The 11,070-nt window shown below is 45.1% G+C and overlaps 4 protein-coding genes across 4 annotated transcripts; 2 read left to right on the forward strand and 2 right to left on the reverse strand.

Annotated features, from left to right (window-relative positions):
- The first annotated feature begins 715 nt into the window (after positions 1-715).
- BO97DRAFT_84529 (putative adenosine deaminase) lies at positions 716-1,427 on the forward strand. Its single transcript, XM_025701101.1, has 2 exons — positions 716-1,078; positions 1,195-1,427. Exons 1-2 carry the CDS (start codon positions 866-868, stop codon positions 1,381-1,383), a joined length of 402 nt encoding a protein of 133 aa, XP_025556291.1. The 5' UTR covers positions 716-865; the 3' UTR covers positions 1,384-1,427.
- BO97DRAFT_402676 (uncharacterized protein) lies at positions 1,410-4,349 on the reverse strand. Its single transcript, XM_025694562.1, has one exon. It carries the CDS (start codon positions 4,195-4,197, stop codon positions 1,471-1,473), a length of 2,727 nt encoding a protein of 908 aa, XP_025556292.1. The 5' UTR covers positions 4,198-4,349; the 3' UTR covers positions 1,410-1,470.
- Positions 4,341-6,398, reverse strand: BO97DRAFT_84502 (putative cytochrome P450 pisatin demethylase). Its single transcript, XM_025701100.1, has 2 exons — positions 6,034-6,398; positions 4,341-5,928 (listed from the first exon to the last, which is right to left on the reverse strand). Exons 1-2 carry the CDS (start codon positions 6,162-6,164, stop codon positions 4,515-4,517), a joined length of 1,545 nt encoding a protein of 514 aa, XP_025556293.1. The 5' UTR covers positions 6,165-6,398; the 3' UTR covers positions 4,341-4,514.
- A 3,096-nt stretch (positions 6,399-9,494) lies between these two features.
- Positions 9,495-10,616, forward strand: BO97DRAFT_440026 (ankyrin repeat domain-containing protein; the record flags this gene model as incomplete). Its single annotated transcript, XM_025698033.1, has 1 exon — positions 9,495-10,616. One exon carries the CDS (start codon positions 9,495-9,497, stop codon positions 10,587-10,589), a length of 1,095 nt encoding a protein of 364 aa, XP_025556294.1. The 3' UTR covers positions 10,590-10,616.
- Positions 10,617-11,070: the final 454 nt, after the last annotated feature.

Genomic DNA, 11,070 nt, shown 5'->3' on the forward strand with positions numbered 1-11,070 from the left:
TGGAGAGCTAGTTCAGCGTCGAAGTTCCCCCTCATTGTGATGCCTGAAGGAAAAGTAGACTATTCTCTGCACACGTGGACTACCCTGGCTCCTTCCCTTTATAATATCATCACTCTTTCCACCCCACAAACAAGGAACCCATCCCCAACAAAAAGAAAACCAAAAACCAAGATACCCAACCCCCTTCGCCACCTCCGACGAGAAAATGAAGGAAGAGAAAGATTCTTTCCAACCTGCATAGCACAATCTCCACCTCCCTCACGACGAGACACTCCCTACATCCATCCTTGCTGCCACACACACACACCCTCCCCCCCCAACCCACCACCCTACATATTCGAGCTCCGCACGCGACGAAGGCATCATATCTCCCAAACTCCGCCCTATTTATCCCGCGCCTCCATTGTCTTGCCAGAACTTCCCACGCGCGAGGAATACCTGATTGCGGACCGGGTACCGGAGACGATTGCCCGGCATGGTTTGAAGGGACCAACCACACCACGCCACATACTAAAACAGATTTTATTTGGACAGTGGATCGGAGCGAGAGGAGTGTTGCTGTGACCGGAAAGATCGATGCGTTGTGCGGTGGGGTTTTGGAATTGTGGTTCTTTTACGAGATTGCGAAGGTTGAGGAGAAGGCGGGGAGGTGATGAAGGGCTTGATGGGCGTGTGGTCACGGTGGGTGTCTGTCGGAATCCGACTCAGGGCGATGTACGGTTTATGGGCCTGCCATGAAGAGGGCTAGGCTTAGGTCGTGGGTTGGGTGCTGCGGTAGGTTCTTGGGGGAAGATGGTGGTGTCGTCGCTGCGGCTGCAATTGGGTATATTGGAATGATGAGGAGGAGAAGGACGAGGATGAGCTGATGTCGTTGCTGAGCTTCGGGCCCGCTCGGTTGGGGCATGTGGTTCATGTGCTGGGGCATATCAATTGCAACTCAGGAGAAGGTTGGGGTTGGAGCTTTGTCTGTCGTGTGATGTGCACCCCGGGATTGTGGAGGGGAGTTTCGCGGAGCATCATTTGGGTACTTAGTGATTCGTGTCAGAAGGGAAAGACCGGTTGTCCAGTTGTGCATCGTGTGAGATCTTGCTCTTGGATTCTGATCGCCCTTGCTCTATCTATCTGTGTGAAAGTTACTCTCTGGCGTCGGGTAGGTAGTCTCCTTCGTGGGGCACGTCGCTGACCTTTTCTCAGACCGACCGTGTCGGATTCTTCTGCAGCGCCGTGTCAAATGAGCTTCTCACTACGGAGCACTTCCATCTCAGCCGGGCTGAAGTGTCGAGCCTCTGCACAAAGTCATATAGCGTGACCCTTGGAGGTGCGGTGGAGAAAGAGCGCTTGTTTCGACTTTTAAATGGCTTCAAGGCGGACTACAGGGCATGAACGAACAATTAAAAAGACTCCTTGCATTCCGGCTCATTAGTGAGTTTTTGATCACATTAACTTAGACCTTCCGTCTCAAGAGAAGGCTCAACTCTGCCACCTGAACTTGCCCTCCCTCAAAGTCTTGATCACTCCCAAGGGCATGGACTGTTGATCGACCGCTGCCAAATTCCCATACCTGCTGGTCACTTCCTCATAGTACAGCTCTGCTGCCCATCGCCAGTACGGCGACATGGACCACCAGCTTCCAGAGATGATCTTGCGACTGTTCACCTCCTGGAATGCCTCATCCAACAACATTTGATAGCGCTGGAATCCTGCGGTCTGGTCGGCCCCTTCCTCGTCCGGGATGCGAATCAGGTCTTCATAGGCTTTCAGGAGGGGTCGGCTGTAGGTTTCCCGGTACTGGATGTACTGCTCCAGTGACAGTGTCGATGAGGTTTCCGATCTTACCCCGTCATTACTGTAGCTGGAGCTTAGAGGTCCGTCTCTGTCGAACCGCTCTTTGGCTACAAGGTACTCCGCTTCGTCTTCGACCAATGCTTTGCGCAATCGAGCTTCGGGGCTCTGTTTGATATTCTCTCGCATAGAAAGGAACGGAATGTACGGGTTTAGCAGCTCTAAGCCACCAAGCTGAACGGGGAAGTAGAAGAACCCTTCCGGAAGGTCTTTGACTCCGAACTGCTTATCAATTTTCTCACGGAGATAGTCGGTCACTCCGCTGGAATATTTAGGAAACAGGACCTGCTCAATGCGACTTAGCGCGGAAATGGCCGTCTCGATGTGGTCGCGGCCGAAGCACATTGCTGGCTTGGCGAAGTTGTTGGGGAAAAATCGCCCAAAGTAGCTGTTCCATGCTTGGACCCAGGCAAAAATGCTCCCGCAAGAGTTGAGTTGGCGCCGTAACTCGACGATATGCTTGTCGACCTGGTCCTGGTCGATGACAAAGCGCCCTTCCTTGGGGTCCAATTTCAGGAAGCCCCAGCGGATATCACCTTGGGGCAGTACCTTGGACGGACCGGGTTCTGTCGGCTTCGGTTGCAGCGAGGACTGACTGTGAATTCCAGTCTTCCCCTTTGCCACGAATTGAGCCGTTCCGGTTTTTTCCTCATTAAACTTGAGACCCGTTACCTCGGCGAACGTTGTCATTGCTTGCCAGGCCTTGACGCAAGCTTCTTCGTGACCCCAGAACCAGAAATCATCGTGTAGCCGGTAAAGGTAGCCGCCGTCCGTGCTCTGGTTTACCGCGAAGTCCATACAGAATAGCACAGCCTCGCCGAAGAGGTCGGAGAGCGTATGGCTCATTGGAACTCCACGCTTCCGGACCAACGTTGCGGCCGTGGACCCATACGGGACTTGAAGTGGAGATTTGAGGAAAGTGTTGAAGAAATTCAACCACTTCTGTGGAACTCCGAAGTAGTCCAGCACGGTGGAAATGGTGGCATGGGCGAGTGAGGGTCCGAAATATTCGAAGTCCGATCTGATCGCTGTGAATTGTCCGTGCAAGGAGTTGTGGATCAATGACTCGGTGATGAGGATGTGTAGAAGCGAATGCTTGATCTCCATGCCACTCTTTTTCAATTTGAACTCTTCTTCATCGTCTGCCTCCTCGTCGTTGTAGGGGTCCGACGTCTCTTCCACCGAGCTGGGAAGCTGGGTCATGAAATAATCCTCCCTAAACATATTCTTCCGAAATGCATGAACGCACTGCGCTCCAGACCTTCCCACAGCCTCTTCTCTCTTGAGCCGAGACCGACGTACCACGTAATCCTCGGGAATCTGATCGCGCGGAGATTTCCACGCAGGTGTGTCGAGGAACTTCTCAAATGCAGATCGAAAGGCCACGGACCACTTCACACCAAGGTATTGGAACATGAGGCTGTCCAGCAGCTCCTCATCCATGTAAACCCGGTACTTTCCGTTCAGCTGCCGGCGCCACTCGATGGGAATACCTTCACTGGGCCAAACCCAATTATCCAAGGAGCAGAGACGCATGTTCAGGACGTCCGCCACCTCCTGTGCGACGGCAGGATTGCGCATGAACTCTTTCAGAACGACGGTTTTCTCCTTGGTGAGCAAGTCCGAGCTCAATAGAGATTTGGAGATCCAATCAAGATCCTTAGCTTTCAGCCAAGTCTTCTTCGATATGAACTCGGTGCCAAAAGATCGAATCTGGTCACGGAGCCCCTTCAAGGCTTGCTGTGTCTGAGTTGATGTTTCGAAGATACCATCAAGGTAGTCGCGGATAGCAGTTGCGTCGATGGCTGTTTCGGTGAAAACCAAGGATTCCCACTTCTTTCGCTGTGCGCTCTCTTCTTCGCCTTCGACTTTCTCGAAACCCGCACCTGAAGCAGGGTCGCTTTCAAGATCTACCAACCATTGGGTAACCAGCTTGCTGTAGAAAGAGGCATGCTCATGTCTGGTTTTCAGAAATTCAAGCTCCTGTTCCAGCTTCGAGATCCAGCTTTGCAGGGTGCGCTCCGAGACTGACGGATCATAGTTGCTCTGAAGGAGAAAGCGACGAATGTTGGCGTACACCGCGCCCTCGGATAACTCCTTGACAGAAGTGTTTTCGCCTCCGGTGTGTTCGACATCCACGTCGTGACGGTCGATGGCGACGTTAGGATGGCCCTTGATTTTGGTTACTCCTTCCAGAAGAATTCGGGCTTTCTCGCGTAGATCTACAGCTTCCTCAGCTTTTTTTGCTATCTCTTGTCTCTGATTATCGAACAGATCACGTTGCTTTGCGAGTTCATTGATCTTGGTCGTGGTAATGGAGCCCAGGGTCTGGGGCAGAGCACTGCCGGACAGCATCGTGGCTGTAGGGCCTTGGGAGTATCGTTGGGAAACAAGAGGTGAGTCCAGCCAAGCTGTCCGGAGAAGAAAAATGACTTGGGACAAAGAAAGAATGGGGGGAAATCGAAGATGATGAGTTGAGTTGGTTTAGTGATCGGCAGGGTAGCTCCAGAGCTCCATATATAATCGTAAGTGGGTGGAGCATCGCCGTGGCGGGATCCCAAAACGGCATCACTACTCGATTTCGTTTGCGCTTCCGACTCAATCTCACCTAGCAGCTTTCCCCGACATCACAAAAGGAATCCCAATATCTTCAAACGGACTCATAACAGCCGTCATGATGTGACGGGCGACAGCTGGGTGAAGCTGAGCCGACAGTCGTCATACTGCATCTCGAGGTAGCTCCTGCCCCGCAGTTCAGCTGCAGATGTGATTCTCCACCGGTGCGCGATCGCCATCACAGCCTTGGCAAGAATAAGCGACGCCAACTCTTTTCCACTACAGCCCCTGGGCCCTTTGCTAAACGCGACAAATTTGTTCTCCATGCGCCGACGATGGTCCTGATCACCAAGCCATCGCTGAGGCTTCCATTGATCGGCATCGTCTCCCCAGATTTCGCGCGATCGACCCAGAACATACGTGTTGGCCGATACAGTCGTCCCAGCTGGCAGGGGACTGTGCAGGCCAGGAATCGCACTCTCAGCCCCAGGCATGATCACCCGAGGAAAGGCTGTAGGGAAGGCTGAACGGACGCGCATCGTCTCTTTGATGACTGCCTGCAGCTCTATCGACTGCGAGGCGTCTGTCGAGCTCTCGTGCAGTAATAGTGGCTCATCTCGGAGCTTCTCCTGCCACATTCGGCCCTCGGGTAGGCCTAATTGGTATAGTACCGCTGTCAACACGGCAGCCATGCTTCCTGGACCTGCAAAAACCAGATTGAAAGCCTCTGCCATAGCTTCACTCCGTGTCATACGGTGCGCATCTCCCCCAGAAACCTCTAACCAGCTCTTCACAATCCCAGGTTGTGATTCCACAGCGAACTTCTCCGGGCTCATCACGATCGCCGCGTAGCCTCGGCTCATAAGCCCCGTCAATCCGATCGGGGCTCCTTCGGCGTTGTAACTCGCCCTCCGAATACAGGCATTAACCAGATGACTATTCATAACCCATCCAAAGGCCGGCCAGAGGGAGCAACTCCACGCCATCTTGCTCACCCTCCGCAGGTCAGTACAGATGTCGCCAGCGCCATCATCATCACCATCACCATCCGTATAAGGCCGCGGTCCCACCGCCGAGCCGAAGAGGATATCCAACATGACATCCACGGTGAAGCGGTGAACAAGCGGCGCCACATTGACAGCGCCGCCGCCGGTCAGGGAACCGTCCGCCTGTTCCTGCTGCAGCGCATCAAGCCGGGCGACCAACCCCGCAACATGCCTCGTGATAATCGGCTCGTACCGCACGACCTTGGAGCTCGTCAGCGCCGGTCCGAGCATCTTCCGCTTCTTCTGCCGGTGAACCGGGTTCGATTTCGCGGCGAATACACTGGCTTCGCTCTGGCTGCGCTTCTGCCCGAATGCGTAGAAATCACCTTTCTCGATCGCTTTGTTGATTCCATAGATAGCTTCGAAGTCCTCAAGCCGGGAAAAGGAGAGCCAATTGGGTGCGACGCGGACGACGGGACCGTGTTTTCGGTGCAGAGACTCTTCCGATAGATGGTGCTGGCCTCGGAGGAAACTGGTAAATCCCCTACAGATCGAGGTCTTAGCATGATAGGAGACATCGTAGACTCTCACACTTTCCTCCACCTCGATCAACGAAGTATATAGATCGCGAATGATGGGTTCAGCATACCAAATATTTGTGACGCGAGCCAGAAAGGGGCCTGGATACCGTGCTAGAGGGTGGAAATAGCAGCAGTAGATCACATGGGCGACGAGCGCCGCCAGCGCCAGCTGGAGTAGTACTAATATCGCAGAGACCATTGTCAGACCATGCCTCCACAAAAATCAGGTCGTTGCTTATATCTCGAGCTAGCAATGGCGCTATGGATGAACTGAATGGTTGATAAGGTCGTCAAGGTCGTGCCCGCTAGAGCAGTACGGAGCGAGGCCGCCGCGTCACGAGGGACATTGTCCCGAGTCCCTAGTACTGTACTAACGAACTGGATTGCTGCGGAAATTGAGCAACTTTCCCTTTCTGTTCTAGGTCGAACTTAGTGCTGCTTTTTGCTCACTGAGCAGCCCGGAGTATGGGAAAAGTATAAAAGTATATATCCTAAATAATCTTTAAGTAATCCCGGATTACTCTAGGAGTAAATACTAAAGAAGTAACTATTACCCTAAATATATACCTGAGTTTATATAATATAATAATATAATCTAAATAAAATATATACTACTAATATTATTTATTTTACTTTTTATTTTAACTGGTATCTTTATTATTTTTCTAATCTTTAAAAAATATTTAATCCTGTTAATAATTATCTTATATTAAACTTAAACTTTTTAATAATAATATACTCTTAAGTATTAATAATATTAATCTAAATTTTTATTAAAATTATTAAAAAATTTTATTTATTAATTAATAATATTTTATAATTATTCCAGATATATACTTCTTCTATCTATTATTTTTTTAGACTTTAAAATATTTAACTAGTCTAGAGTTCTTAAAACTTCTTTTTTTATAATATATATATAATACACTATTCTAGAAATATCTAAAAAAAACTAAATAAGATTTAGTAGTATAGATAATATAATATCTTCTTTAAAAATATATATTAAATTATTTAATTTATGAATAAAAATCTTTAATTTTATTTTTTTTCTTTAAGATATATTAATTTAAAAATAAAATTAAATATAGTATTCTACTTTATTATAATATATTAGATTTATATAATATTATTTTTATAATTGTTTTCTAAAATACAGTAATTATATATCCTGGTAAAAAGATATATAATAATTATAAATATTTTTTACTCTTAATATTAGTACTATATATAAAATAATTCAGATATAATATCTTTAGCTTAAGATAATAAATTAGGTATTTATTTGATAATATATATAATAATAAATCAGTATCTAAAAAACTTTAAGTTCACAGCCTTAATAAAAAGGTTATATAAAAATATATAAAGAAAATATCTTAGTTATCTAATCTATCTAATTCTATTAATTATACTATAGATATACTTATTTATTTATTTTTAGTCTAAATTATTAAGCATCTCAAAGACCAAGAATAGAGAAAGAGATAGTTAATTATATTCTTATTATTTACAAAAATAAAGGCTACTCCTTTTATACCACAGGAGAGTGTAAAAGATAGATTATAGTATTGCTATCCAATACCTGGGGTAGCTGTACTCAGTACCTCTGGCCTCTACTAATTTAATAGACTTTTATTCTATTTATCTGTATTATTTATAACTAATTTTCTTTTTTTAATGATATATAGCACTAGATTATTGTAAAGGAAAAAGATCAGCTAGGTATAGAATTTAAGTACTAGTATTATATAGATATAAACTAATCCTTATCTTTCTAGTATATAGCAAGACCTGGATATTTAAGATACAGATTCTACTAAATTATTAATATCACAACTATTTTATAACTAAGGTATGGGTGTTCTGTTATGGTAACTACTCAGTTATATAGGTTAACCATGACAAGAGCAGTCTGAAGACAGAAGTAGAGTAGCTAACAGTTAAAAAACAGGTTAAAAACTGAATATTGAAAAAATGTATTTAGACTAATTAAAATCTGTATATTCTTATTTCTAATTTAAAATCCAATAGATATATTATATATATATATATATTATATCTATATTACAGTCCAGTACAGCTAAGCTATATTTAATATATAACTAATTAGTTTCAGATCTTTTTTCTATAGTAATTTTTAACTGTCTAGTATTTTACTATATTAGGTATATATTATATTAAAAATAGATTTAGCTTATAATATATATATTTAACTTATAATATATTTATTTATAAGATATTTTTATAATTATTAATTCTTATAAAATACTTTAACTATCAGCTGTATTTTTTAACTGTTACCATTAACCTGACCTGGCTGTTAACTACTCTAGACAGAAGGCAGAATTCTTAGAGACACCCAAAATCCTCAGAGACACCAGAACCACTACAATTACTATTAATAAGATATTATTAAAGTAAAAAAATATTTATAAATTATATATAGTTTAAATAAAAAAACTTTATTTTATTTTATTAATTATAGTTTTTTTTATTTTATTTTTATTAATACAATAATATACAACTTTAATCATTATAATATCTAAATAAAAAATAATAATATAAATTTAAAGTAAATAACTAGTATTATCTAATAAAAATATTAAAAATTTATAATTAATTTTAATCTGACCTTTTCTCTCTACAGCCACTTACTTACACACAACACTTGCTTCCTGATTATATTACATAATTTATTTTGCTCAAAGTCATATAATTTGGACAATATCAAAGATTTAATCTTTAAATTATAGAATCAGTGTTTTTATACTAAGGTCTCTAAATAGATGTTTTTTGGACTGAAGATATTGTATATATAGAAAACTATCTTAAATGATGCCCTGGAATGTGACAGAGTCCTTAACAGCCTGTCATTTGACTGTAAATTGATGCCCGAGGCACCCATGGCACTATAAATGTACATAGCTCAGAGAGAAGGCCCTGCGGGCCTTTCTCTTCTCTTTTCTCATCCATGAATGGAATTCTTGCATGGTTGTGATTACCATTGCTTGTAGCCCCTCAAAATACCTGGCTAATAAGGCAAGTTCAACATCTTACTTTCTCAAAAGAACTCTACCAAAAACAATGTGTTTTTCTTCTAGACTAGCTTATGGTAGATAACAACATCTATTCTTCTTTTAGAATTTTAGAATTGTATAAAGCCTGATAATTGAAGCTGGAGAAATTATACAACTTTAAACAAGTAGGATTTGTATGTGTTTTTTGTTACCTGTGAAATGGAGGCGACCTATTGATGTGGTGACAAGTACAGTCAGTAAGTACATTGACATGCGATTTTAAAACTTGTTGTTCCTGTTCAAGTGTACTGAAAAGTGGCTGTATTGTACTGCTATGTACTGCTATGTATTGCTATATACTGTACTCGGGCCACTAGTACCGTAAGTTACACTAGTGCCCGCCGCTTGCAGGTGAGAGCTCGCTACTTTTGTTACTTAAACACTACAAATCACCAACCTCTCTGGCCGCTCAAAGGCATCAAAACCAATTTCCACCCGTTGAAAGCAAAATGTCCCTGGATACACTGCCCAATGAACTTCTTCTACAGCTGGAATCATATATTGACTCGCAAGCTGATCTCGCTGTATTTCTTCAAATAAGTTCCCGAGTCTACAGCCTGCTTGTCGCGAATCTATATCAGCGTAATGCATCCGCCGCCTTACTATACGGGGTTCAAAAGAGCCTTTATTCTACAGCCCTTAAGGCGCTTCAAGCTGGGGCTGACCGCAATGTCAAGTCCCGTGATAAAGAGCGGCCGGTAATAAGCCTCGCAGCTGAGAATGGATCGTTAGAGATAATCCGGCTTCTGCTGGAAGTATCATTACTATCACCGTCGCCGGTCGACCTCAATATATTTGACAAGAACCGATATACAGCCCTGTTCCTCGCAGCAACCCACGGACACGCCTCGATAGTCGAGCTTCTCCTGGCTCATGGTGCTAACCCAAACCTTCGAGAGAGCACGGGCCGCACTGCGCTGTTCATGGCGGCCATCCGTGGCCACACGGCCGTCGTCCGGACCCTCCTCGCATACCACGACGACCCTCGGCAGCCGGACTTGGAGATTGACGTGGTAATTAATCAGGGTGAGACCGCTCTTCTCGCCGCCGCACGGCAGGGCCACACTGAGATCGTGTTCATGCTCTTCAAGCGCGGCGCCTCCCTGGGTACCAATAGTCGCACCACCGTCCAGCCCGTGCTCCATAGTGCGGTGCTTCACCGGCAGCCCGAGCTCCTCCGCCTGGTGGTTAACCGAGACGAGATTGATCCAAACCGGATTCACCGAAACCGGACTGCCCTCGGTTTAGCGGTAGCAAATAACGACGAAGACCTAGCAGCTATTCTGTTGACGGATCCGCGCGTCAACCCCGATCTTACCTTGCACCCCGGCGGGCAGACCCCCCTGATGCAGGCGATCCTGAAAAACAACGAGAGATTGATCCAGCTCTTGCGCGATGCGGGCGCCAATCCGCGGATCATGACCCGCTTGTGGGTGTCGCCGGCGATGTTCCTGGAGGCTCCCACCCGGGAGGCACGGCAGGAATTGATCGACAAGCATTATGGCTTCGGGGTGCGCCTAGCACAGGATTGGACGCTAGGATAAGCAGCTCCCCCCACCGCAGATGCAGGGATCCCAATGTCATATCGGCAAGAAACTGTTCAATAAGCGTAAAGGATCTGGTAAGGGCAAGCACCTTAGATAACCCGTTTGAAGAAAAATAGACATTTAACATCCAAGGTACATTCTTGAACAGCTATTGGCCGTCCCCCAAGCACAATAGGTCCCTAGAGTATGGTTCATCCTTAATAGTTTCGGTTTAATTATCTGTGATCCTTGAAACTGATCAAGTCCTTCCAATACATAAAAACGATTGGTAAAACTTAAACAACTACGGCTCGGCATCTCACTGCGTGCTTTGATGGCACCACGAGTCCTCGAGTCTTGAATCAGGTAGATGTCCAAGGCCAATCAGCCGGAAAACACAATTGTAAACCATGTTCAATGTAGGTCAAACTTAGGTGAGGAGATTTTGCAGAATCCGAGGTGTAGCATTCTCACATCCCCTAACCTTTCCCATCACGAC

The sequence above is a fragment of the Aspergillus homomorphus genome, assembly GCF_003184865.1.
Source record: "Aspergillus homomorphus CBS 101889 unplaced genomic scaffold BO97scaffold_2, whole genome shotgun sequence".
Lineage (NCBI taxonomy): Eukaryota > Fungi > Ascomycota > Eurotiomycetes > Eurotiales > Aspergillaceae > Aspergillus > Aspergillus homomorphus.